This window comes from Aspergillus luchuensis, chromosome 5, assembly GCF_016861625.1.
Source record: "Aspergillus luchuensis IFO 4308 DNA, chromosome 5, nearly complete sequence".
NCBI classification, from domain to species: Eukaryota; Fungi; Ascomycota; class Eurotiomycetes; order Eurotiales; family Aspergillaceae; genus Aspergillus; species Aspergillus luchuensis.
In genome coordinates this window covers 5,597,940-5,625,601 of record NC_054853.1, presented here as the reverse complement: position 1 = coordinate 5,625,601, position 27,662 = coordinate 5,597,940, and the positions used below count along the sequence as shown (strand labels likewise).

General features: G+C 49.9%; 7 protein-coding genes across 7 annotated transcripts; 4 read left to right on the top strand and 3 right to left on the bottom strand.

Annotated features, from left to right (window-relative positions):
* Positions 1–230: 230 nt before the first annotated feature.
* Positions 231–3,163, top strand: AKAW2_51843A (putative spindle pole body component; the record flags this gene model as incomplete). The annotated part of the gene is made up of 4 exons (XM_041691817.1): positions 231–287; positions 386–594; positions 664–3,052; positions 3,125–3,163. The coding sequence occupies 4 exons, from the start codon at positions 231–233 to the stop codon at positions 3,161–3,163; spliced, it is 2,694 nt and encodes an 897-aa protein (XP_041545264.1).
* Positions 3,164–4,046: 883 nt separating this feature from the next.
* Positions 4,047–5,371, bottom strand: RPL8B (60S ribosomal protein eL8; the record flags this gene model as incomplete). The annotated part of the gene is made up of 4 exons (XM_041691816.1): positions 4,047–4,247; positions 4,315–4,824; positions 4,887–4,964; positions 5,369–5,371. The coding sequence occupies 4 exons, from the start codon at positions 5,369–5,371 to the stop codon at positions 4,047–4,049; spliced, it is 792 nt and encodes a 263-aa protein (XP_041545263.1).
* A 602-nt stretch (positions 5,372–5,973) lies between these two features.
* APS3 (putative AP-3 adaptor complex subunit sigma) lies at positions 5,974–6,614 on the bottom strand (the record flags this gene model as incomplete). Its single annotated transcript, XM_041691815.1, has 2 exons — positions 5,974–6,462; positions 6,546–6,614. The coding sequence occupies 2 exons, from the start codon at positions 6,612–6,614 to the stop codon at positions 5,974–5,976; spliced, it is 558 nt and encodes a 185-aa protein (XP_041545262.1).
* Positions 6,615–7,003: 389 nt separating this feature from the next.
* Positions 7,004–8,070, top strand: AKAW2_51840A (translation initiation/elongation factor MRX8; the record flags this gene model as incomplete). Its single annotated transcript, XM_041691814.1, has 2 exons — positions 7,004–7,557; positions 7,635–8,070. 2 exons carry the CDS (start codon positions 7,004–7,006, stop codon positions 8,068–8,070), a joined length of 990 nt encoding a protein of 329 aa, XP_041545261.1.
* A 984-nt stretch (positions 8,071–9,054) lies between these two features.
* CDC4_3 (SCF ubiquitin ligase complex subunit cdc4) lies at positions 9,055–12,332 on the bottom strand (the record flags this gene model as incomplete). Its single annotated transcript, XM_041691813.1, has 3 exons — positions 9,055–9,180; positions 9,231–11,945; positions 12,036–12,332. 3 exons carry the CDS (start codon positions 12,330–12,332, stop codon positions 9,055–9,057), a joined length of 3,138 nt encoding a protein of 1,045 aa, XP_041545260.1.
* Positions 12,333–14,978: 2,646 nt separating this feature from the next.
* HOP1 (putative meiosis specific protein Hop1) lies at positions 14,979–17,789 on the top strand (the record flags this gene model as incomplete). Its single annotated transcript, XM_041691811.1, has 10 exons — positions 14,979–15,188; positions 15,246–15,268; positions 15,330–15,546; positions 15,596–15,875; positions 15,925–16,090; positions 16,139–16,436; positions 16,496–16,729; positions 16,773–17,001; positions 17,049–17,242; positions 17,292–17,789. The coding sequence occupies 10 exons, from the start codon at positions 14,979–14,981 to the stop codon at positions 17,787–17,789; spliced, it is 2,349 nt and encodes a 782-aa protein (XP_041545259.1).
* A 6,289-nt stretch (positions 17,790–24,078) lies between these two features.
* On the top strand, positions 24,079–26,346 carry AKAW2_51837A (uncharacterized protein; the record flags this gene model as incomplete). The annotated part of the gene is made up of 1 exon (XM_041691810.1): positions 24,079–26,346. The coding sequence occupies one exon, from the start codon at positions 24,079–24,081 to the stop codon at positions 26,344–26,346; it is 2,268 nt and encodes a 755-aa protein (XP_041545258.1).
* Between the last annotated feature and the right edge of the window lie 1,316 nt (positions 26,347–27,662).

Below are 27,662 nucleotides of genomic sequence, written 5' to 3'. Positions count from 1 at the left end.
GCACGAGATCTGCGATCGGAATATACGCTACTACGAATAACCCCAAGGTGTGTGTGCGTGTTTGTGTGTGTGCTTTATTCCAGTTGTTAGCGATAAGGGTCCGTCGCTATTTGGGGTTTCAAGTTATGAACCACTTCAGTGATTGGACTGCTGCACGCTTGCGAATTAACCAAATCGAAGTTCGATGCTAACTGATTGCCATTTTACAGACTTATTCTTAAATATTCAATATGGCCGAGGAGGAGGATTTCTCTTCCTTGCCATTGACGGATCGGTTCTCGCACAAGGTTAGTTTGTCGCTGTTTTGCTCCCGTTTCTCAGGTTTCGGGTTCGCGGGGTTGTTATTATATTTCTGAATACTGACATGTCTATGCTCTCGGATTAGAACTGGAAAGCCCGCAAGAATGGATATGAGGATGCGAAGCAACAATTCGAGAAGTCGCCTGATGAGTCGGATCCCGTTTTCACGCCATTCATACAAGATCCCGGCTTGTGGAAAGGGGCTGTGGCAGACTCCAATGTTGCGGCTCAACAAGAAGGTCTTGGATCTTATTGCGCATTCTTGAAATTCGGTGGTGTTCAGGCTTGTACAAGGTATGTTTGACGGAAAATTGATGCTGTTTGACTAATTAAGGTGGTTGATGGCTAACATGTGTGATGAAGGACCCGAGCAACTACCGTCTTCCCGATATGTGAAAAGGGTCTCCCATCCACGCGACCCGCCGCCAAAACGAATGCGATCGAAGCCCTGTTATTATGTGTTGAGCTGGATAAATCGGACCCCGTCATCGAAGAAATGCTCCCCGCTCTGTCACACAAAGTTCCCAAGGTTATTGCCGCTGCGCTGGCAGGACTGAGAGCAATTTATCACAACTTTGGCTGCAAGATTGTTGACCCCAAGCCTGTGTTGAAGGCCTTGCCAAAGGTTTTCGGCCATGCCGACAAGAACGTCCGTGCGGAAGCGCAGAACCTCACTGTGGAACTCTACCGCTGGCTGAAGGAAGCCATCAAACCGCTTTTCTGGAACGAACTCAAGCCCGTACAGCAACAGGATTTGGAGAAGCTGTTTGAAAATGTCAAGCAAGAGCCGGCGCCCAAGCAGGAGAGGTTCACGAGGGCCCAGCAAGATGCCATGGCCGCAGCCAGCGCTGCGCCAGAGGGTGATGACGATGAGTTTGAAGGAGGCGAGGAATACCCGGCAGAGGAAGATGAAGGAGAGGTCGATGCTTTCGACCTGGCCGAGCCCGTTGATGTCTTCTCCAAGATCCCAGGAAACTTCCAGGAGCAGCTTTCTTCTTCGAAGTGGAAGGATAGGAAAGAGGCCTTGGACGCTCTGCATACTGTCTTGAACGTTCCCCGGATCAAGGATGGACCGTTCGATGACGTTATTCGAATGTTGGCTAAATCAATGAAGGATGCAAACATCGCCGTGGTAACCGTTGCCGCCAACTGTATTGAACTTCTTGCCAAGGGAATTCGCAGTGGATTCGTCAAGTATCGGCCTACCATCATGTCGCCCATGCTGGAGCGCTTGAAAGAAAAGAAGCAGAGTGTTGCGGATGCCCTAGGTCAAGCTTTGGATGCAGTCTTCATCGCGACTAGCTTGTCAGAGTGCCTGGAGGAGATTCTCGAATTCCTCAAGCACAAGAACCCTCAAGTCAAACAGGAAACGCTCAAGTTCTTGATCCGTTGCCTACGTACAACCAGAGATGTTCCGGCGAAACCGGAAGTCAAGTCGATAGCTGAGGCAGGCACGAAACTCCTTACTGAATCTACTGAGGTCAACCGTGCCGGAGGAGCTGAAGTTCTCGGTACCTTGATGAAGATCATGGGCGAGCGGGCGATGAACCCCTATCTGGACGGTCTCGACGACATCAGGAAGACCAAAATCAAGGAATTCTTCGAAACAGCGGAGGTCAAGGCAAAGGATAGACCTAAGCCGATCGTGGCACCGCCGAAACCTGCCCCTGGAAAGAAGGTCGTGGCGAAGAAGCCTGCACTGGGAGCCAAGAGGCCGGCTGCTGCCGCGCCTCCTGTCGAGGAACCCGTAGCTGCTCCGTCACCCAAGATCGCAAGGTCCGTTCCTTCTAAGGTTGGAGGACCCGCCAAACCTGGTGGTCTGCCGGCTCCTGGCGGTCTCAAGAAGAGGCTCGGTGGCCCTGGAGGAATTGCATCTCCGCAGCGGCGGGTTGTCTCACCTCCCACGGAGGAGCAGCCGCCTGCACCGGCACCTCCCAAATTTGGTCTGGGAAGAGGACTTGCAGGCCGACCGATTGCGAAACCAGCGGCTCCCAGCGAGCCTGCGCCCGCTCCTGCAGCTCCTCAATTCAGCGGAATCTCGGCCCTGGAACGAGCTGAGTTGGATGAGCTACGTGCGGAGAAGGAGCGGTTCATGCGTATGGTTGAGGACCTGAGGTCAGAGAGGACCAAGCTGAACTCGCAAGTGATGGAGCTTCAAGACCAGAACGCGCAGCTAATTGAAGACCACACAAGGGATGTCCTGAGTATCAAGGCCAAGGAAACCCAACTGGTTCGCGCACGAAGCGATGCAGAGTCAGCGGAGCAGACTGTACAAAAGCAGCAGCGGGAAATTGAGCGCCTGAAGCGTGAGCTCGCAAGAGCTCTTCGTGCTAGTGCCATTAGCCCTCCCAACACCCTACCGGAGAATATCGGTATGCCTATGTCCGAATCAGGCTCCGTATACCAAGAAGATGGCCGTGCACCGATTTCACGGGCTGGTCTCATGGGCTCGCGATTCGAGAGCTCACGGCCGCGCTCCTATGCTTCGGCTAGCCCGAGCGAGGAGAAGGAGAACAATGGCCTGGAATCCTCGGGACTCAGCGCTAGAGATGCAGGACTTGGTCGGCGCAAGCTCAGTCCTAGCTTGGGTACCGGCTACTCTGGCTTGGGAAGTCCGACTCGGTCATCAGGACTGGGCTCGGGCAGTGCTTCTGGCGAAGAACAACCCGCCAGGAGTGCCGAGCCAGCGGAGAGCTGGAAGAGAGCTGCGGAAGTAACCAGCCAACTCAAGGCAAGAATCGAACAAATGAAGGTATGGATCAACGATGACCTGGTTCCCTGATCTGTTCCTGGCGAAACATTTGCTGACTTGGAAATGCAACAGGCAAGGCAAGGGCTTACACGACCACCCTCTCAACGCTGATGAATGAATGAATGACACGACTACTCTTCACCTCCTCTTACACTTACCTATACCCCGGAAGTGTTCTTCGTTCTCATTTCGCTGAGTTAGCTTCATTGTCTCTTTTATCTTCTCATTGGGCGGGTCTTTCGATCAATATCCTTCTTCCACTACCACCATCTATACACTCTAGTTCGGATTGCTTTTGCGTTTTATTACATTGGGGTGTGCGCGGACATTCTCTTGCCTGGACTGGGAAACAAATGGGTTCAAGGGGGGCATCTGGGTGCATTGATTTGATTTTGTGATTTTCTTGTTTGTGTTTTGCTCCATACCATCATACCATACCATTGCCATAATTTGTTTTTGCTTGAGTGATTACATGATTCGATTGATGTATAGACAACCAAACCTTACTGTACCATGTTATAATGTGTTGTTGTATTGTACGGGTCATGACTTGTTTGCTCTATCGGTATGGTTGGCTTGCACTGCATCGGCAGTTGAATTGTGGGGCCGGATTAAAGGGCTAGATCACAGCCTAGATAAATTTTCTTTCAAGGGTTTCTTGCTACCCACTAGTACACAAGCTATCGATCTAAAGACTTTACGACTTACTTCGTTCTACAACTAAGATGTACATATTGCAGACGTCACATGAATGCTCAAACTCCCAACACAACTTCCTACAAAGTTCACACACACAAAAAAAGATAACAAAACCGGAGCTGTGGTTGTTGATGATGTCTGAAATAGCATTCATGGGTATCTGCAACGTGTACATGAAGAGTATAGGAAAATAGGATAAGGATGAAGAGGTCATTAGAAGTTTCGTTGATGGTATAAGATTTTTTTTTATCCCGTCGGTGTTGTTAGTAGCTCGCTGGTTAGGCTAGCTAGCTGTTTAGACACGGATGGCACCCTCAACGGCCTTGCGCTTCTTCTCCTGGCGGGCAACAGCCTTGGCGCCCATGATACCACCACCCCAGTGACGGCGGGACTCCTCGTACTTGTCGGAGTAGCCCTCCTTGATGGCGGAGAGGAGCTTGGCGAACTCGGCCTTGTCCTCGGAGCGGACCTCGGTGAGAGCGAGGACAGCGGAGGTCTATACCATTCATTTATTAGCCAACCATACATCGAGGTGTGTAGATATTAGGTGGGGATTGACATACCTTCTTGTGAACAACAGTTCCAAGACGAGCCTTACCCTTAACAATAGCGTAAGGGACACCCATCTTGCGGCAAAGAGCGGGCAAGAAAACAACCAGCTCAATGGGGTCAACGTCGTGAGCAATCAGGACAAGGGAAGCCTTCTTGTTCTCGACGAGGCCGACAACGTGGTTAAGACCGTACTTGACGTTGTAGGGCTTCTTGGAGACATCCTCCTTCTTCTTGCCCTCAGCGACGGCGGTGGCCTCGGCGTGGAGACGCTCCTTCTTCTCGACCTTGGTCTCGGGACGGTACTTGTTGAGGAACTTGAAGGTCTGGGCAGCGGTGTTGCGGTCCAGGGTGTTCTGGAACTGAGCAATGGAAGGAGGGACCTTGAGACGGAGGTTCAAGATCTTCTTCTGGCGCTGCAGACGGACATACTCGGGCCACTTGACGAAACGGCCGAGGTTGCGCTTGGGCTGGATGTCCTGGCCAATGCCGAAGTTGCGGGGGCGCTTCTCGATGAGAGGGTTCTATTATACTTATTAGTATTGTTGATGGTGGTCAGTATTGATTAGGGTATAAGTTTGCCTACCTTGGGAGCCTTCTTAGCGCCAGCCTTACCCTGGGGGTAAGGGAGGGGAGCAGTCTTCTTTCCGGACTTCTGGGCAGGCTATCATTGAGAAAAGAAGATCAGCAATCTTGTTCCACCATCTTGCTGCATCTTCCTTGAACTCTAGGGAGGATACACACAAAACTGTCCCACAGAGAAAAAAAAAAAAACCAAGTTTCCAAGATTTTTCCTGAGGGGAAGCAGTTTGTGTATATAACCTCCAGCCAAAAATCATCGCTGATCACAACCTCCTCCCTCATCCTTCGCAATCGTTTTACGGATTGTTGTGAAGAAGAGGAAGAAGGAAGCGAGTCAACGGAAATTTGTGTCGCTTCTCGACATGTTGCGATATGAAGCGAGACGGAAGCAATTCTCGTCTCACGACATGTTTCGCAGCGTATAGTCGATAGGCTCAATTCTAATTGAATAGAAGAGGCGTGAAATGGACGATTCTATGTGCTTACCATTTTGTCGACGGGATCCGCGGCGGCGTTGGGTGCAGGATTGACAGTCAAGAAGAAGAAGAAAAGAAGAAGTTCAATTAATTTCGCGCTCTGAGAAGAAATCCATTAGCGCCGTTTGCTTGTGTGGGCCGCGGGCGGATTATCTTGTTTGCCGGGGCTGGGTGGTGGTTCGGTCAGGTGATTTAGGGTTAGCCCTTGGGGTTGATGTAGCAGGATGGGCCAATCATGTTGGATGTCTCTTACATGTATCTGGATGGCAGTCTAGACTTTGATGATGGTCGTCTACTAGTATTCTGTTGATATGCGCACTCATCCATTTAATGGATTCTCTATTACTTTAGTGGGTCCATAACATGCAACACACTTATTAGTTCTTCTGTTCTCGAGACATCCTCAATAGTCATTTAGGTCAAAAGACATCTATGAATCTAATTCCCAACATACATCCACTAGAAACGCCAAACTCATGCTCAGGTATCCATGACACTATCCATCTATATAACACACCAACAGCCGTCCACCGAACCAAACATGATCCAAACATAATAGCAACCCATATCGTAACCTAATCGTAACATACCCCAACCCATCAACTCACGCTCACCTCACCTCCAAGCCCCCAACCCAGGCAACCCCGTTCTCCCAATCCCCGAACTAGCCGCCTGAATAGCCCTCTTCTTCCCCAAATTGCCCTCCTGATCCCTCACCGCCGAAACAATCTTATCAATATTCGTCTCCACCACCACACCCCCAACAATCATCTCACTCAGCACCGCATGCATAGTCTCATACCCGAAGATCAGATCCAGCTCGCACACGTTCTCGAACATGCGGTCCAACGCCTCTACGAAGACCTGGATTAGATCGATCAGCGCCAGCGGCGACTCAGTCGACGTGGAGATCATGATGAACGACAAGGTGGCATAGTTCCGGTAGGTGATTTGGGTGGGGGCGTCGGAGGGGCCGTTTTCTGCGCCGGAGCTTGCGCCGCGGGAGAGAAGTGGCGGGAGGGGGAGGAAATTGCAGGCGCTGGCGGGGCGTTGGGAGACGAGGTTGTAGATTTGCGCAATTAGGGATTGTTTGGTTTGGGTGTCCTGGTTAGTTGGGGTGTTAGTATGGGATGCCTGGTGGGTGAGGGGTGGGTTGATTGGGAAGATGCGATTCAGTGTAGACTCACGATCTGTGTGTAGAACTTGGTTAAACGGGGTTGTCCGTTGTTGTTGAAGACGAGGACGGCGTTGATCATCTTGGTGCAGTGTCCGCGGGGCACGGGTGATTCTAGCTCGGTGTTGGACGTGTTCTGCGGGCGATAGAAATCGAAGAATGACTCCTAAGTATAAAGTAAGGATAGGCGATCAATCCAGTTGGTGGAAAAGAGCAGCACGTAAAAGTAGTGGCCGTGTAAGGGGTGGGATAATGACCGATGATGAGCGATAGATGAAGCTGTCTCTCGGACTGCCTTATCGGCCTGGAGCGGAGACTCGGCAAAGGTTCCCCGATCTTCGAACCGCAGCTCGGAAGACTTTCTTATCCGGGGACAATTTCTGGAGAAGCTCTTTGATTTGAAGAAATCCATCCAAATACTACAAGTCAATCACAGTACCTCTTCCGTCTAATTCGACCCCTCAACACATCATGAAAAACCGAATCTCCTCATTAAGGCCCCTCTGCCGTCCCCAAGCGCAAATTCTCCTCAATGTTCGCAACTATTCGACAAGCAAACCTCCGATTCCGCAATCGCAACCGCAACCGCGGCCGCAGCCCAACAACAAACTACAATTCAAAGACATCCCCGCCACAGCTGTGAACTACTACTGGGACACACAAGCACCGGATGAAAGCCAACTCGCCTACGCAGACAAATTCTTCGCTCCCTCGCGTCACTCCCCAATAAAGCTCTGGACCCTGAGCAAGTTCCGCACGACGCCACTTTCCTCGACGACTCCCGAAGTAGCATTTCTAGGGCGGTCGAATGTCGGCAAAAGCTCATTGTTGAACGCCCTCATGGGGCAGGAGATATGCTGGACATCGTCGAAACCAGGGCGCACGCAGACGATGAACGCATTCGGTATCGGAGGGACAAAGGGCGGCGAGTCTAAGGTCGTGTTGCTCGATATGCCGGGATACGGAAAGGGGAGTCGATCGGAATGGGGGAATGAGATTATGAAGTATTTGAAGAATAGGAAGCAGTGAGTAGTGCACATCTTACTCTAAGCATATACATATCACAGTGATTTGCAGGCTAACCAATTATCTACCTCCATAGACTCCGCCGCACCTTCATCCTAATCGACGGCCAGCACGGCATCAAGCACTCCGACGAAGGCATCCTCGAATTATTCCGCCACTACGCCATCCCGCACCAGATCATCGTCTCGAAAGTTGATAATATCATGGCAGCGAGGACGAGTCAACTTGCCACTGGAGTAACGGAGGAACGTCTGCTCCAGACGCAGAAGAAGATACAGGAGCTCCGTCCTATCATTCAGCCTGTTGGCCGAGACGAAGGTCCCGGTGCTCTGGGCGAGATTCTGACATGCAGTTCGAAAGTCCTCCGGACTCCTGGAAACTATCTGGGGATTAGTCCCATTCGTTGGGCTATCTTGTCTGCTGCTGGCTATGATGGGATGATGGAGGTGAAGTCTAGCCATGGCCAACCTGATCTGACGGGGTCGAGTATGTCCTCTGGGGCTGGACTTTGAGGGGTTTCAGTGCCTTATCTGGCTGCTGAAACGCTCGTTGAGATTGCGCACTGATATGAGAGGACTGCCTAGCTTCGCTAGCTGCGAGAAAGATCGCGTGACAGGGCTCTGCTAATCTCATGTCGCTGTTGCTGTAGCGATTACCTAGTAGATGTTGGGACTGCTTTGCATGCTGAGTAGTTATCATCTGACCTAGAGATGCAATACTGGGCCCGTGGAGTAATTCGCGGTATGTGCGGCCTCGTACCTCGAGCCCGGCCCAGGATTCCATGCCGCTCAGCCTGCACCATGGTTTTCGGCCTGTTAAGGACCGCGCCACCTTACACCGCGCTTCCCAGGGCAGGCGGGGGAAAGTGGAAAAAGCCCATAGTCTCATTTTCGGCTATGTTTACGACGGAGCCATGCGCTTCCAGGCTAAAACCGCTCGACAAGGTTGTGACCTCAAGTGCACGGAAATGCTTACGGAAGAATGGGATAGCTGGATTGTAGATACAAGAATCATATCGTATTCGATTGCAGATAAAGCCACTTCAAGTCTATAGTATTCGGATATAAAACAGAGACGGGGTAGTCGGAATATGTAGAAGCTCGGTGACGGGAGCGCCCGTGTTAAACAGAGGCGGACAGGAGGACAAAAGGATGCATATCGAGCATGCGGATGTAGTATGATCGAGGAGATAAGAGAGAAGAGTTATTAGACAAGAGGCTGATTGGTGAGTCCGTTTTGAATGCCAAAACGCCTGTCCGTCATGATGCAGCATGTCAAGGGATGCTAACCGCGCTATGCAAACTCTCATAAAGGTAATTATAGTTGCATTGATTGGGGGTATCGTAGTTATGTCATGGTTCGAATATGTTGCGAAAAAGAAAAAGGGGGAATATAACGTGAGAAAATTGCCGTTCGTGTTGCCTGTCGCAAAGTGACAAAAGTTTCTTCATCTGCCCAAGCAGTGAAGTAGGCAGTAGGCGACAGACGTAGTATGTTCAGGCGTCCGAAAGGTCGTAATCTTCGTCAGTGTCACTGACTTCCTGACCCCATCTATTGACGACGATGCGTCTTCCTAGCTGTTCGCTTGGTACTCCATCGCGGGAAGCGCCAAAGTCAAGGACCTGAGGTTTCTTAGTAGCTGGCAATTGAATGTTCGAAAAAATGAACTTACCTCAATGTATGTTAAGCTGTCACGCTGCACTGCAGCGACGCATCTCCGGTCGTTAAACTTTACCTGCCACACGCCACTAAGGTCGGTGAGAAGGTCTCGGACACAATCCCCAGTTTTTACATCCCACATCTTCAGTGTCCGGTCTGATCCAGAAATGACCTTCTGGCCATCATGCTGGAAACAAGTAATTGCACCGGTGTGGGCGCTCAGCATGTTCCTGCACTGCCCAGTTTCAGGATCCCAGATCCTCAGCGTAGAGTCCGCAGCCGCCGACACTAGACGGTCACACTTGAGGTCAAGCAGACCAACAAGGGACGTGTGCCCTTCCAAATTGTACAGAATTGAACCCGTTTCCAATGACCACACCTTAACCATGTTATCCATGGATCCACTGATACAACGATTTCTCTTATGGTCAAGAACGACACTATACACCTTCAAAGTATGACCTTGAAGCCGATGTACAGTCTCTCCTGTGGATATTTTCCATACACGCACGGTGCAGTCATAGCTTCCACTCACTAACGTGTCACCATGCGCTGCGATCGCCCGGACAGAGTGCTGGTGCCCAGTGAGGACACGGACAAAGTATGGGCAGTCTGTGTCATCGACATGAGGTCCGCTCTGATAATAACCCGGATCTCCTGGTTTAGGAAGTTTCCAGACACGAAGGTTTGAGTCACGAGAGCCTGTGATGATCAACGGTTCCTTTGGCATCATCTCAGGTGTGCCATCAGCCTTCTTTCCCACCTCGACCGGTAAGACAATCTGCAGGCAGCGCACTGTGGAGGTGTGGCCATGGAATATCTGTGTGCACCGAGCCTTTTCGATGTCCCAAACTCTTACCGACCTGTCGGTAGACCCAGAAACCAAAGTGTTGCCATAATACTCAAGTGCCCAAACACCCCCTTCATGGCCTTCAAGAGTGGCCTTGAGCTCACCAGTCCTAGTGTCATAAACATTGATGTTCGTGTCGTCGCTCCCAGTAAGCACCTTCTCCGTATCGAACTGGAGACAAGTGACAACGTGGCGATCATGGGCGCGGAAGGCGATGTGTCTTGGCTTGACAACTGGTTTCATCCAAGCCCTGTGGATCGAATGGTGACGCTGATATAGCGATTTGTAGAGGTGAAGACCGCGAAGCGATGGCAAGCCGATGTCCGGATATGGGACGGCCGCCGCCGCAGCGTTCGCCGCCGCATAAGGTCCCTCCGAAGCCGAAACCTCTTTCCTCCAGTCCGAAGACTCAGAGTGGTCAGTGCCACTGGAGGAGATCTTTCGCTTCGAAAGTTTACGGCTAGACACACGGGTGCAAGCTTTCCTTTTAGGCCGGCGACTCACGGACAGAGTCCTATCACTAGACTCACCAAAGGATTGCAAGGCAGGAACAGAAGATTCTGGATCTGGTTTGATGAAAGGAGACATACTCATGTCCTTCTCATAATCCTCGCAGCCATTCGGAAATTGCCATCCCCAGCCCTCCCTGATCGCACGATCCAACTCGCCCTCGGGAAGAACATATCCGTCCCTGTCAAAAAGCTCCTTCCAGGACTTTTCGTCAGAATTGATGATATGCCTCCATTTCTTGGACACCTGAGCCGCGCGGCACATGGTCTGAACGTCAAAATATTTCACGATGTTAAGACTGAGCTCAAGCGGAAGCAGGGACAGGAAGTCACATTTCAAGGCAGGGTTAACAACGTCCGCAACAAAGTGCAGCGTCTGTTTCGGACAGCGCCTCAGGAATTGGTACATCATATATGTTTTCATACTGTCAGGTACCGAGTCAAAGAAGTCCAGCACATTAGGTATGTCCATCATGGAAGTGGGGCGTTGCATCATGGGTCCTGCAAGCTGTTCGGGCTTGGCAACATACGTCGCTTCGCCGTTGGAGTCCCCTACGGGCAAAGGCCCAATAAAGCGAGAATCACTGTTATCAAAGCTGGAGTCCGTGTCCTCTTGGTCTTCAGCAGAATCGAAAGAGGAATCGATGTTCGCGGCATTTAAAGCCGCCACTGGAGACAAGCTGGGACTGGGCAAGCACATATCTTGGGCAACGATATTGTCGATAAAAGGCTGTGAAGACGACTCCGTAGGCAGATTCTGAGAACCGTCACCCGGTGCATCATAACCTGAATCCTGACTTGCAGCAATCCCGGTCAGATGTTCCCGAGGGTCCGACCCTGTCCTTTCCAATGCAGGTCTAGCAAAACCGGTCTCATTAGAGCAGCCAGATTGTCTGTCATGTTCCTGCATGATGGTATTTGTACGCAAAGTCTCTTTTCTGGCGTCCAATGTCTGCGAGGGTCCCTGAGACTCGACTTCCGAGGATAAAGGAGACCGTAGTAATGTCTCCCTACGAGCATTACTCGCACTGTGGATCCTCCTTCTCGACAATATTCCTTCCATGGCGTTATTGCTATTGGTTTCCGTCTCCGGAGTGGCTAAGCCAGCCACGGTAGGATGTACTGGCGTGGAGCCATGAGAACGAGCTGGACGGAACGAAGGCTCTGACGGCACTCGCGCGGAACGTGCCCTCAGTGATCCCTGTTGTGCTTCCGTAAGCCGACGCTTGGAGATCGATAGGTGGTTAGATGGTTGATTGGAGGTTCTATGTGCAAGACGTCTTGATAGCTGGGTATCGTCCGAAGTGAAGGAGGCCACAGATCGCACAAGACCGTTCGAGGTTTTGAGCGCGTCATTCTTCTCGTGCAACTATAGAAGTCAATATACAAGGTCCAGGAGTCAAGGCACGTAGCCGGAGAGTAGAAAGGCTCGCGAAAAAAACAAGTAATAAGGACGTACCTCACTTAATGTGCCCGCAGTATCTTCCGGTTCATTGAACACAACCGATTTACCACCAAGTTCAAATCGTATGTTCCGCAACGCCGATGGTGTAGGGGCAGATGCCAGTGGGTAGACCTTGGGATCCAGATCCTGCGTCGCGCGTGGCGGCCTAATGAGCACGGGAGGGAACGTCGTCGTGGTTGTAGTTGTCGTCGTAACAACAGTAGTTCGGGTAGCAGGGGCGAAGGAAAATTGACCGACGGAGGTACTGGGAGACCCAGGACCGAGGCCCCGACCATTTCCATCTTCCTCCATGATAAGGTTGCCGAACGAATATGCGACCGACTCAGTGGTATGTCCGAGGTTGGGTTACTAGGAAGAGCGTGTAGTAGCGTGATGGCGTGGCAAGGATGAATCAGCTTCGACAGACTTGTTGGCTATGACGCATCAGATATGGCTGCTGGAGGGCTGTTTCGTGTCGAGGAGCTGGTGGTGAAAATGGGGGATTGTTGTTATGTGATGGAGTTGATCGGCCGTACGTCCAGCAAGAAGTCGGTGTCAAATGAGGACCGCCAACAGGTATACACGCCCGCAAAGAGCAACCGAATGCGCACAGCTGTGGAGGAGGGATCCTTAAAACATGACCGTGGGTACCGAACAAATAAGGGCCTGGACGGGGTGTGAAAGATAGGCCGGTGTGTAGAGAAGGTGAAGGGAAGTGAACGAGGGCAGGCTGTGGCGTGCTCTGCTGACAAGGAGGTGTTGGGCGGCGGAGAATGATCGAGGGAGCTGAACCACAAGGTGGTTGGTTGTGCCTCCTTCAGGTCAGGCTTAGGCTCTTCGCAGCAGCCGGCGGTTCTGTCCTCAGTGGCTCCCGGCTAGCCCAATCTGGCGGCTTCCCGAGGCTGGTGGCTCCGCAATGTGAAGACTAAATCCTATTTAAAATATTGACGGCCGATGATTCCCCATATGTGAGACAGAGAGAGAGGAGAGGAAAGTGTAAGGAAGAAAGATAGCAGGCGGTAGAAGAAGGATAGTAGTAGTGATGGGAGGAAAAAGGAATGGACAGAAAGAAAACAGGAGCAACGGAGACAAATGAAAAAGGGTCAAGGAAAAAACCTTAGAGGCAAGGCGGGTTCTGAATTTGCCGTCCTGCAGTCGGGGATCACCCAGCGCTCGGAGCAACTCTCCCTGGGGGTGAGAACCACTTTCCAGGATCGTTATAACGATGTATCCAATGGTGGAGTTGACGGGTGTTGTGAGTATTAGATTCTTACCCGGGAGGGGACTGGATACAGCACTAAGTAACTAACAAGTTGCTTGCTTGCCCACTTTTTAAAGTACGTAAATATTTATTACCAGATAATTATCCTACTACGTACGTATGAGGGTACTTTGTATCAACATGACGGTGCCTGCTTTGTCCCCACTGGTCTATTTCTCCATTCCTCAAAGGCTCTCAACCCAAAACAAGGAAATTCAAAATCGTTTTGTCGAGCCGCTGTTGGTGCTTTGTGGATGGTTGATAGCCGCCGCCAGATTCCATCATCCCAGATCTCTTCACACTTGACAGATATGGCTCCAGCACAACAACTGCATATGACATCTCACTTTTTACGTTTTTTTCTCGTGCCTTCGCAATTTCATTCGATATGTGACCTCAGACTTTCGCAGAATTTCCAGTAGTCCTTGACCCGGTAACCGTTGGTTTTCCTGGCTGGCTTCGCCACTGGTCCAATACACGTGACTTGGTGGGGTCCATTGTATCGTCCAGAATTCCTTCGGCGTCTTTTTCGATTCGATGGTTCAACTGCTTGCGGTAGACAGATAGACATACACAGGTAAACTTGCTGGCTGGAATCTTCGGTTACCGGTAACCGACCATGCAGTTAGTGCACTTAGCAACCACCCCATATCAATTTTCTCATCAGGAAGCTACTGATACACTCATGCTGTACACACATTCAACCTTATCAGTTACTCATCAGACGTTGTTCAGATAAGTACTTTTATATAAAAAAAATAAATAAGTAAAATAAAATAAATAAAAAGTTTCTCAAAATAGGATGGCAACTACCTGGGTGTGAAATATGGACAGAGGACATTGCGGGGAAATGCCAGAGATAAGTGCGTATCACACAGCATGAGGGGATGGGGGTTGTGGCTCGTAATTTCATCTACCGCGGGACTGCCCTATCGACTGTTTCAGACCAGCGTTATCAGCCAGGCATGTGTCTGGTTTCTAGCCAAACCAGCCCCGACTACCCCAAATATACCATCTCTTAGGTGTTGAGTAATAGCAATACAATTTGTCCTTTAGACTACCAGCCTGCAAATGGACACTGCTTCATGAAAGGGGTATAAATACCCTTTCGATTAAGGTCAAGCAGATCAAGTTGACGCATCATGTTTATCTTCCCTACACGATGTCTCGGACAATCTTCTGTCCGTTCGTTGTTCAGGAGAAACCGCTCAAGAATGCAAACCGACCATTTCATCGCCATAGCATTATTGGTTGTACCACTCTCGAAGTATGTGGTATCTGCAACATTGAAGTGACGGGTAGTTTTCAGACACCAACCCGACTTCACCCCCCTCTCTATATATAGTTTCAAACCAGCCGGGGACGACCTTACGTGAGACGTAAATTTCCCCCAAGCATGACATAAGAAGACATATGAAGTAATTGCACTATTGCCTCCATACATACAGAACCACCATTTATGTGCATTGCCCAATTCTGTTGTAAAGAAAATTCAGTATTAATGGAGGGACAAACGCACTGGCGACTCCCGTGACCATACCGTGGGTATTCGTTTGTCGTCAACCTGACTTTGGTTCTTCACACGGTGCCTCAATCCCCGGCCTCATTCTTCCTAGTATGATTTGCTGACCGCCACCTTTCATAGTTCTACTCCTGGATGCCTACATTTGCGCAGTTGCACTATATAGCGACCCAGCATGGTTCGGATTAAGTTCACCGGGCCTCCGTCGACGGTCCAGGTACAGACTCCGCAGAATCTCCAGTCCCTTGCCGCTGACAGCAAGCCTGTTGCTCGCATCAGGGCACAAGATGTGATTGAAGCTTCTGCCATTCTGAAGCTCCAAGAAAGTATGCATCTGCAGCAACTACAGAGCCTGGAGATGGTCCAGATCATGCTACATGTCTCGGTATGCGGCTTTTTCACTCCCATAATACGCTTTCATATTTCTGATACCGGTACATAGTTTGGAACACTCTTTTATCTTCGGTTCGTTGGGTGCCGGCTTAAAAATTCCTAGATCTGAGTCAGTCTTATATGTGTTGCGTAGGGAGTTTCTACCGCTTCCGTGTTTCGACGATCGGGACTTGAGAGAAGCCCAACGTGAGGGCGACCTTTCTTATCGACAGTTCATTGACAAGCACACGCACCGAGAAGAACTCGCTTCCAAAGAAGACGTACCATTTGGCAGAGGCAAGAAAGGTCAGCCGCTGAAGATCATACTGCGGGGATCAGATCCCAAAGCGGATATGATTCTTGATATTCTGGTCAGTTTTCATTATCGCTGGTAATGATCTTCTCTATTTACATGTGTAGGAAACCGGCATCTTCGATGCACTTAGCAAAAACGTGCTTGAAGCTGTTCAATTGACCATACTGGTCGATAAGGATGCGCCTGAGAATGTGCTAGAATCATATACATTCTCCTTTAGATACACAAGGGCGGAAGGTGATGTTAATAATTGCCTTGAGAGCTTGTCTCTCGAACCAATGGGCTGTGTGGCCGACATGAAAACTGCACAGACAGCCCGGATAGGCCTAGAGACGATCGTACGGCGCTTGATCACTCTTAGTGCCTTTCTTCCCACTCTACCGAGTACGTACCTTTATACACTCGCCTGAACTGCCGCTCATTATATTTCCAGACAAAAGAAGCCTAGGGGTTCACCTTTTCTATACGGAGGATTGCCCTCCTGACTATGAGCCCCCGGGGTTCAATGGGGCCGATGATGATACTATCAAATTCCCTCTCAGCGAAAACTGGAAAAGGGAATCGCAGTCTTGTGGACAAATGAACAGTGGACGGCATACGTAAGTGGCCACCCCTGTTTGGTAATCTTAACTAACCAAAAGGCGTAGTGTTGGGCTTAAAGTCACCTCGCTCAAATGGACAGGAGCCGAGCCCGAGGGAGCAGAACCGCTGCCTCAGATACCTCCTGATCTTGAGTTCAACGACCCCGTACGAAGAACGAAAGATGTTGGATTTGATGACAAAGAGGACATCTTGCGTACACTGGGAGGCAGTGGGAGTCTATCTATGGAGAACGGCTTACGCCAGGACACTGATCTCTGCTTATCTCTTTGTCAGAAAGCCGAGAACGAAAAAGTGTCCACGCAGGATCTTGTGGATAAGCACCAATTACAAATGATGCTACCTGTAAGTCGAAGGCCCATGAGGCTCAGCATTGAGACGGGCAAAGTGACTAATTTGAATAGTCGCAAGGAACTGAAGGCTCGGATGGTGATCTGGCACCTACACAGCCACTTAAACCCGGCACCGCGTTTGAGAATGGCACTGCGACGAAATGTCGGAAATTTGTCCTTACGGAAGAGAGCAGGCACAGGATCCAGGAATATCTGCATTCACACGACTCGACTGCTACGAGAACAACCGAGGGTCACAATAGTGTCAGATGCCAATGCGGCTGGGATGGCGAAGAGGAGGCCATGGTAAGTTGACAACCCATAGGTAGACCAAAACTAACTTTGATAGGCCCAATGTGCCTTTTGTCAAACGCGCCAACATTTGTTATGCTATGGATACGAAGATGCCCATGACCCAAGAGTCCCCGACATTCATGCTTGCTATCCATGCTTGCTTATGCCGGACGAACCTCATATACTTCACCAGATGAGTAGTTTGGTACTCTTGAGGAGAGCTGTGAGAATCATATTAAATGAGGGTTATCCCCATAGAACGTCGTTATTCACACAGAAGCTTCGTAAGTACCTCAGAGTTCATATTGCTATACCCTCTGACCCGTCACAGATTGCAACGGGCATACCCTTGTCCAAATTATAGATCTGCTGAAAAAGCGCAGACTCCTCCAGCCGACCCCGGGAAGTAAAGCCAAAGGATTTTCACTAAAGGGTTTGCCCAGGTTCATGTTCCCTAGCTCAGGGGACACACAAGCCAGGCTACAAGCGGAGATACTTAGCCCCATGATCAAGATTAAGCACCATGTGAGTTGACCTGCAACGGAAGGCAGATCATAACGCTAACCTACTCCAGTACGTCCAAGACATCCCGCAGGACTCGCTTCAATCATCACAAGTAGTGACAAATGATGAGCTACACAGCATCACAAGATCGATTTCTCAGGAAGACGAATTGGAAGAATCGCTTCTTGATGCTCAAGAAGGTGGAAGGAAGACGCCCGTACCAATGGAAAAATCCACAAGCATGGTAGCAGAAACCCGAAGTCGGAAGAGACTGGCGTCACTGGCAAACGAACACAGCCAACCCCATACCCCGAACGATACTGCTCATAAAGATGCGTCCCCACCAAGACGAGTCAGTGATCGAGTCTTGAGGAAAGACAGCAGGAACCAAGCCGAACAGCAAGTCAAGTCCGTCAAAAACGTAACTCCTCGCTCCAAGCAAACACCCAATCGTCGGATTTCCAACGAAGGCAGTTTACGCCGCAGCAACCGCAAGAGGCGCAAGATCAGCAATTACTCCAAACTTGTCGATGTTGGCGCGGAGCAATCTGAGAACGACAGTTCCTAGTCGGATACTCACCCCGAGCACAAAAGTTGTCGCTGTCTCTTACCTGAAACAGCCAAAGAACCCTAAACTTCACTTACTGGACATTACAGGTCGACCAAATAAGCGTCAATGAGAAGAAGATGGGACACGAATGGCGTCATTGGAGGAATCTCCTTTTCAAGATAGTGGTTCGAATATCCGTGCACCTGACAATCGAGGTATCCGGTCATTGCAGCGCACCCGCAACCCCGGTGTTTCAACCCAGCAACTATTGATTCAAAAATGAAGCTTAAGGGTCCGCTCGGGGAGGAAAGAGTGGAGGGATCTGAGCCATGGCACGGGGAGGACCCTGGAACGTATAGCTGAGTGATTAGCAGTTAGCTACTTTAGCTACTTACCTTTTATGTATTTCGGGAGCATGATCACCATTCACCATACTCGGAACTATTCGGGCCCTTGGGACTGACTGCATTCTACATAGCTTTAGTAGTAACTCACCGAGATAACGAAAACAGAACATGCGCCCCAAACTTACATATCATGGACACTGTTTCATAGTTAGACAACATCATACCCACTCAAAGTAAGAGAGAACAGTAGCCTATTGCCCCCCTCAGATAGCTACAAAGTGCCAAATATAGTCAGCCAGCCAGCTTCATGCCTCCACTAATAGTAGCAGTAGTACTAGCACATCAGAAGCCACTGACTGCTACACGTAGTACATCTTTATCATAAATCAGAGCTACTCCGAATCCCATACATACAAAAACTACGACCAAACCAAACAAAAACTTCAACTACTCCCTATCTTTCTGTCTTATTCCCCCCTACCCAAAAAAGCGATGACATTCTCTGACACCAAGCGTCCAGAAAATTTCTCTATTTGTTGGTATTCGTGCCATGGGAAACCCTTGACCCTGAAAAGTGACCCTGACAGGTTTAAGCTCATGGCTAAGTAACATGGTGAAACAACTCCAGGTCTGGCCCGGCAGTTCGGTGCTTGCCGGACTGCCGAACCAACCACCTACCTACCTCTCTTCTGTGTTTCCTTGTGACCGAATGACTCCGTTTACTGCTACAAAAAAAAAAAAAGTGTCTTTGGGGGAAGGGGTTTTGTGTGTAGTTTGGTTGCGTGGTCGGTCTAGTAAGGAGGTTTGGTGAAACACGCGATGCGATGGGCTTGATTCGCTTCGCAGTTCTTCTTCTTCTCCTCCTGATGGGTTGGTTGGTTGGCTATGGTGGTGTACTGTAGTGTAGTGTAGGGGTGATTGGGGTTTATGATCGACGGACAGATACCCACACCCACTTGCTCACTTACTTACTTACTTACTCCTTATTCACATGCTAGTTAACAGGCAGCCCAGTAACTAGTTGCGCGCTGCACGTAAGTAGTTCACTGCTCGCGTATCGAGCTCGGCAAAAATGCATGTGCTTAGATAGAGTAGACTAGATAAGAATCAATTATCTGAATAGATCCGAATCAAAATCATATCTGCTAGTAAAGTAAAGTATCCTGCTCCGTGGTGCTGAGCCGTCATATTCGGAGCATTGTCGAAAGGGGGATTAGATCGATCGTGAGGGACGCGGGAGTGGCTACAGGCTAACAGGGGAGTTATCCAGAGTTCCAAACTAGACTAATTCAGGTCCCCGAGCACTTTGTAGGGATGGAGCCTAACAATAGGTCGGTACCGATAGTTAGAGAAGTGTCAAGTCCGCAATGTCTATTTTCGGGTAGACGAGAATACAATAACTCAATGCGGGAATGATAGACGTGGGGATCCGAACTCGCTCAGGGCGGCAATCAGGTCAAATTCATGCTAGAGTCCCTCAGGGCTGAACCAATTCTTAGTAAGTGCTAGTCTCTAACTAACTATGGATCAAACGTTTGAGACCAGGGCGAGGAAGTTTTTTTTCCTCTCGGGCTTTGTTTTCTGCAGGTTGTACTATTGCAAGCAACGAGCTTCTCTATTTTTGGTTTCTGAAGATTGGTTCAGATGTTTTCTTTTTCTTGTTCGGGGGAGAAAAAGCGAGTAAACATCAAGGTTTGGTTGATCGCCACGGACCCGATAAAAAGGGGCACTAAGATTCGAAACTTCCCAATTCCCCGCAATTGAAGCTCCTTAGCAAGTGGATGGGGAGAAAGTGGTGCTATTGTCGACTATTTGACCCCGACGAAGGTTAACCTGGGAAACTTTTGGGGTCTGTGTAGATGGTTGTAACTATTGGCTTGTTTGTAGATTGAATGCTTGGGCCGAAAACTGGGGATGCTCTACCTCATTCCGCCTTGGTAACTAGAGCATCTCCAGTGCTGAGATGGTCTTAGCCTGGAGCTTCGGATTGCGAATGGTGCACTTAAGATATGAATGCTTAGCACATTAATGGATTCACCGAGAAGTCTGCTATCAGTTGGGACTTTGTGTGACCCAGATTACGAAGGCGCTATTTTCCGTGCAGACGCGAGCTATGCAGAATATTGGCAGGGTAGAGGAGCTTGAGATAGACCCAGTGGCTTGAACCACTGAAACTGCAGTAAGCAGTATAAATGTTCAACAACCAGTCTCGTATGCGTTTGGAGCAAAGAGCTGCTGTTCACCATTCAGGAGCACAGTGGCACCTTATGCAGTACCTCGTCGCTAAGGAACCTGCAATTGATCTGACGTTGTTTATGCAGATCCAATGATTTGCTGTTCAAGCTTATCAACAGTCCGACCTCCCCAGTAAGTTTCTGCCGAACGGCGTGGAGCTGGCTAGAGATCTGGACACTAAGGTTTGAGAATAGACAACTCGCCGAGGATAGTCGAGAGGAGTCGGAAAAAATCACCGCTGCAGCAAAGACGTTTAAACTGACGAAACAACTCTATTGACTCAAGAGCGGTAGGGACTCGCGGATCCTTTGTTGTACGTAGCAACTGCGTACTAGAACTGTGGATATAGCTATGGAGGCTGTTCGCAACAGGGGTCAGGGAGACCTCATGGGGGAACATAAGCTTTTCCTTTCCACAGGCACATCCTGCTAGCTTATATAGTGCTGTTAATCCTTTCGACTCTGTTTGCGTATGGATTCGGGAGTACCTTCCATATGCTCCAAATCGTCTAGGGCGGAGGCTCCAAATTGAACCGACGTCTCAGTGACCAAAGGAGTAAAACATGCGGCTTTCCCTTAGATCCCAGTGAGAAGAGCATATATGAGCTCCTCTTGCGATTAGTGCTGCTAGTGGGATTGAAATAAGATACTGAGTTCCATAAGCAGAAGATCACAGCCGAGTCACACAAGACGAACAAGAAGAAATCGAGGATAGTTATGCAAGTCGCACGAAGAACCACGATCTTGTAGGGCACTTATGATGGAAGATTATCGGTTGAGCTCCATTGGTAGATGTCTCGCTCTGAGTATATGAGGTCACGTCACCAGGTGCGCGTCTAAAACCTCAGCGTCCGGACACATCCGGTAAATTGACGGTCGGGCGGATGGCGGCTTGGCCAATGATCTGCAAAATTGACTTTGACGGACAAGGAGCACTAAAGAGCTCTGGACGCTGTTCAGTTTCGGTTTTCCCCTACTGCAGTTACTTCCATGATGGAGGAGCTAATAGAGCGGCACAGAATCAATTGCGTGAGAGTGTGTTGTGGTGTAGACCAGTTGTGTAGTTGACCCTAGTTCTGGCTACGGCCATGCCATGCTCAATAGGGGGGTGACCTCCCAACAATGGCAACCATTGCACATAAAAGGAGCCGGTACATTTCCCCATGGTCTACTTACCCAACTATGCTGATGTCAATCAACTTTGTTCCGATGGACTGGTAGGTTTGAACATCAACCTTCGATAAGGTGTCTTAACGGGGCGCTATTCCAGCAACTTTCCATGGAAACCTTGCAATGGCTTTGTCGATTATTGACGACGATCGAGTAGCACATGCATCCAAGATTTGAGATTGTGCGTTGAGGGTTGCATTATCCTAGCGGAGACTGATGCCCTGTGCACGACTATTTGCCTCACAGCCATTAGCGGGATTGTCACGGGCGTCAACAGAGCCAAGGGATGGTACGTATGAATTAGAAATAAACAGACCCAATGAGATACCAATTTCAGCCTGGAGGGTCGAGTTCTTGAGAGACCACTCTGTTCCTGCTTGGATCGAGTCCATGAAGACTATTGAATCGGCACTTGGGGAACCCCACTACTATGGCGCTTGAGTATAACATTTGGTGAGCGGGATGACGATCAGCAGCAACTGCAACTCCTATTGGAAGAGACTTTCAAGGGACGGCTGAGCGGGCGAAGCGGCGATGGGAAGTAGTTCTTCACCAGTTCACTCCTCTCCATCGATCGCGACTGGCAGAACCCGTGGAGAAGCCCGAGCGGCAGCAGCCCCTTAATTTGAAACCATGACTTGGTTCCTGGCGGAGTTGCACGCGTCGGTCCAATCTCCGGTGCCGACGTCAGTGGCATACGACGTGTAGTAAAAGTAAATTCAATTTCATGACGGCGAAAATATGGTGGCAATGTTTTAATTTGCTTTTTTAATTTGAATGTAAGCAGAAGAAAGAATAACTAGCTTGGTAACCAGAATAGTTAGTAATGAAGTGGCTGCGCTGGTTTCTTTTCCCGCATTGCCCGAATTGTTCAAATCGAACCTGGGCGCACGTGTCCAGCCGCGTCTAAGCCAGAAACAGACGAAGGACTGCAGCGACTATTGACCTTTAGAATATCCCCTGGAATCCAAAGAAGACGGAAAAGAAAGACGGTCGAAGTTTACTGTACGAACGAGAGACGGCGCAAGGGGAGACCGAACTAGGATTAGATCCATGATGGTGGGATATCGGGGTTGTTCATCCCTGTTGGCCAACTCATACATACTTATTATCTTCCAAGTACGAGGATGCGTTTCTCTGCTGGACGAAGAATTTTGCGAGGCACTGACTGACTGACATTTCTCAGGCGTAAATAATAGAGCACACACATATTGGACCACCAGCAGAAAAATGGTCTGATTTCGGAACAACTAATCTAGAAAAGAAAAGAAAAAACAAATCCACAAAAAATAAACAATTGCAAGACACGGACATCCCACTCATCCTCCTCGAAATCTTGCCTTGACTTGAATGGGAATCGCTCGCCTCGGGCCACCAGCAGCCATTGAATCCACCTTGGAACCTCCTCCACTGGATGGGCCACTCAGAAACTCTCAGGAGCCGCTTTGCGATCTATGAACCCATGGTTGTGTGCCTGTCGATTCTTACTGCTATTGTAGGGTGCTAAGGTGCCACTACCGGCTTGCAATTGTCTGCTGACACGAATCTTAATTCTCTGGGCTAATGTAGGCAGCCTGTCGCCCGTCTCTTGCCCTCTCTCCTGATGATGGACCACCATGCCGGTTCTCGCCCGTCTGGAAGTATGACAACCGGGTCTCTCCTGGGCCCACGAGAATGGCTTTGTTCCCCATCGATTTTCTGGTTCCAAGCAATTGGCGAATGAGCCTTCTATGCTCCTCGCGGATCTCTTCAACTCTGAGCTGGCCCATGCTGAGTTTAGACTGTTTCTGGCGTCTTTGACTTTGCCCCTTAAGCCGCGACCCTCCACGCTTTTTGAAATTCTTTCCCCCCCATCATTTGTCCGCTCACATGTAATAAAATCGCGGTCACTTATATATAGTACCTAATAGGTCTCTCGGCTCGCACGGCCGGTTCTTCTCTGATTCTGGTCAATCCCCCTGCAAAATCTGTTACATCATTCACAAGCTCCTCGGGGACCCTCTTTTGTATTCCTGCGAGCTGCTACTACTATTAAGCCAGGTCATATTTCACTCGTTCCGCCGGACCTGCATACTAGTCCCTCTTTTCCCAATTTCCCTTTTACTCTTTCCTTTAGTTCTCTTTTTATTTCTCCGTGGCTCGCCTGATCCGTCTCTTCAGTCCCTGTTTGGTACATTGACACGCTCCTCAAAAAGAACGCCAATCCCCTGGAGATTTTGTTATTTTGACCGCTTCTTCTATTTCGAATTTGGTGTGTCTTGTGGCGCCCCAAAACGAGGATCGTTAGTGACCGAAACGGTAAACATACGGGCTTGGGGGTACTCACCGACTTGGGGTGGGGAACATTAAAAGACAACTCCGGCATTCTACCAAACCTCCTGAATCCTCCGACCCAAATACGTCAGGATCAATTGTTTACTTCGATTCCAAGAACTCCTGCTCTCTTTTAGCATTCACCACTTCTTGCTATCTGGTTATAGCTCGATTTTTGGAGAAGAGACATCGGGATTGTAGCCCGCAGTGTCGACGTGGGTCACGCCCATACTAAATCTATTAATGCCCCAGCAGTCCATAGCTATCCCACCAAGGACTTCCAGCATGCATGCCTCTAAAAGTGGAGTGCTTTCACCCGCAGCCAGCCCGGGAGATTCGAGGAATGAGAACACATCAAAGGCCTACAAAATCCTCGGCACAACAGATGCCTCCGTCCACGAGACTCATTCTAAGCGTGACGACAAACGACGCTCGAGACGACCAAGCTTCATGAGAGCTCCGGAGATCAAATCGCAGAAGAGTGGCGGTTTTGTTCCCTTCCCGACTGCTGCTCCAGAGACCACTATTCCCCCACAACACCTCCGTGTTCGGGCATCATCACCCCTGCTGGGCCATGAGTTTCGCCCAGATGATGCTCTTGGACAGCCGATGCCCGCATCGACAAAGAAAGTTCACCAGTCAGGTTCAGCCTCCGCCCTATTCTCCTACTTCAGTTCTCGGGATTCGTCAGCCAATACGGGCATTGGAGTTGCGACATCCGACTTCGGGCCTGCAGCTGAAGGTAAACCAGAGTCACGGCAAAGCGCCGAGTCTGGTTCTAGCCTCAGGCAACCGAAAGGCCCGATGAAAGACTCCAAGCGTAAAATGCGCCCACCCCGGATCGACCTATCCCTACTGTTTCCCAAGCCTAAGGCAACCGCTGAGCCACTCCTGTCGCCGCAACGCTTGGTGGCCTCTCCCTCTGCTATCTCCATCGTTTCTGAGCATCCGGTCACCAAGGCAAAGAACATTGAGGACCATGCAGCTGGCACTAAGCTTGCAAAGACGCCACCTCACCTGGGAAAGACGACGGACCAAACCTACGGCGGTCGGGTTCCTGAGGCATCATCCTACGAGACTAAGACGTCGAACTGGCTTGATCCGTCCTTGGAGAGGACCGTGCGGGCCAGTGAGATGGACTTAGCCTTGCAGAAACTGCAGCAAGATTCTCGGCGCAATACCAAGGGTCGCTCTAACCGCTCACAGTCGCGATCCCAAGGCCAAGATAAACGGCGAACCGGTGATTCTCGCGCCCCGGATGATAACTTGTGGAAGGTTACCTCAAACAGTTCTGGCAGCGAGTGGAGCAAAGAGACCTACTTATCTCCTAAAGCTCGATCTCGCCAAAGCTCACATCGTGTTTCAAATCACTCCGAACCCAGGAGATCAAATTTGCATGCGTCTGCTGCATTGGAGAAGTGCTCGGTGCCAAAGAAGAGTAGTCGAACTACACTGAAGACTGCGGACTTGAATAGCTCCAGCGTGCTTTGCCTCTCCTCTTCGGAGGATGAAGATGATGACGAGGACCTCAACAGCGATCGACTAAACAGAGATCGAAGTGCTAGAGACAGCGTTGCAACCTACGGCGAGTTCGAAGCCGAGATATGTACAGCATCGGCGGCACAAGCGACAAAGGGCACATTAAGGAGCATTGATCAGCCGATGTCCGTCACTAGCCGTGGATCGCGCTCATCACAGAGGCTTCAATCCGCTCGGCGGGACGTGTCTCAGTCATCAGCCGAGAGGTCATCATATATGGCCAGCTGTCAATCTCGCCGAGCCAGCGATATACCCACAATATCTGAGCCGGAATTCTTCCACGGGGATCCGATATTCAACCATCAGAGACAAAGCCAGCTCAGAAAACCCCCCTCTGCCTCCCAGAAGGAGACCAACAGAAGAAGCCGAGTCATCGCCGTGACGAGACAGGAGGAGCATCTCCTTGAGGCAATGCGACAGAGGAAGGGGAAGATTACGCCCAGTATCTTCCAAGAGAGCCGATTTAACAGTAGCTTGGAGCCCGACCAAGGTTCCATGCTGTCTGTCCCTTCACGGGATTCGTTTTATGGATCAGACATGTCCTTTTTACGCTTAAGCCCTGCTTTCCCTCCTAAATCGGTCCAAGCCAATGCGAACCGCAATGAAAGGGAAGGCTCCGTTTGTCAGAGCACTTTTTCCGACGAGGAGCAGAGGACCATCAACTCATTCCCTTCTCCCCGTGCTAGCTTGGCTTTCTCCGAGGGTCTTTCGTCTCCCTCGACCAGCGCAGCCTCGCCGTTGACACCGACGCTCCCCATCCACCGCTTCTCTCCTATACCGTCTCAAGGGCCACCGCCCCGTCGCCCGATTCCCGCTGTGCCGCAAGACAAGAGGCGGCACTCGCGGCGGCGTACAGATAGCAGCGAGGCAATTGTCCTGGAAGAGCCCGAGGAGCCGAAGCAAAGGGATGAGCTTCCCATGTGGACATTGCGGTGGAATAACGACAATGGAACTATGACGGCTGTACACTGAACATGATGTTGCTTGTTGCAAGATGCTCGCAGTCATGATACCCACTCATTTACTTCTTTGAACTTTTGATGACATGTTTTACTCAACCTTTACAATACCTACCTTCGCCTGCACACTCACTCACCCATTTCTATACCTGTGACTCAACATACACTCTTTGGTTTTCCTTATTTACGTTCTCCTTTTCGAATCGATCAAGCGGAATACGGCCAGATGGCATTTATTTTGGAATTTTTATTACTCATGTTTGGTTGGTTATGGCTACTTATGCTATACGGCAAAAGACATTTTGTAAATAGACGACCTAGACTTGAGGGGGCTACTATCGGACACTGTCCACATAATTGAACCATCTATGCTGATAACTCTACTGTAGAGCTTACTTGCCCGTATTTAAGGACCTGCTGCATTATACGTGATCATAAGACCTGGGACCTTCTGTGTATTGCCCACATTCTTTCAGACGTTTTTCTCACAAGGTGTATGTCGAGTAGAGTTCCAGAAGGCCTAATATAGTAAGGATAATGGTTGGGGAATGGTTCGAACCACCGACATGCGGGAAAAAGCAAAACAGTGACCCAACGGAAGGTGTCAGTCAGATGACATAGCAAGCTATCGCAAGGAGAGTTGCAGTTGCGACGATCTCCCTTCTACTGAATATCATGGCGGTGAAAATGGCCACCCTGTATAGTCTCACTTTCTTCCTTCCCTCTCTAGATAGTTAAGAGCGTTCAACACGGGAAGTAATGTCGATGTATATGTGTTGTGTCAATCATTCGTCTCTACGATGGCCAAGGCCCACCCTACGGGCTTCGAGAATCGGCTTCTGTAAGTTTATCCTACCATGCCTACTTCGAAGCATTAGTGAAGGATTGCTGTTAGGCCCCCAAATTCCTCCGGTTCGAGCCGCATGGATTGGGCTGTAATAACCCCGGTGAGAGGAATGCTGATGATGATCCCAACCGACGACATAATCTCACGTCGCGGCCTCACCGGCCGTGCGTTGCGAGTATAGAGGGGGACTGGAACTTTGGTACACAAACCAAGGTTCTGAGTTCTGCCAAGAAACATCCGTTCGACTGGGTCTGGCCCTCGCTTTTGTGAGTTGTTGTGTGAGTAGCTAGGCCGTCGGCTTTGATTCCCGTCAAAAGACCAAGCCTTGTAACGTGATAAGATTACTGCAGATCATGCATGTTTACTATCATTGATATCACGGTGATATTAGCTGACTGCAATATCGTGTGTTGCCGATCGGACCTCACCAAATCGTATCATGGCACGTTGATGATGAGCGGAACGTAGCGTAATCTGCAGCT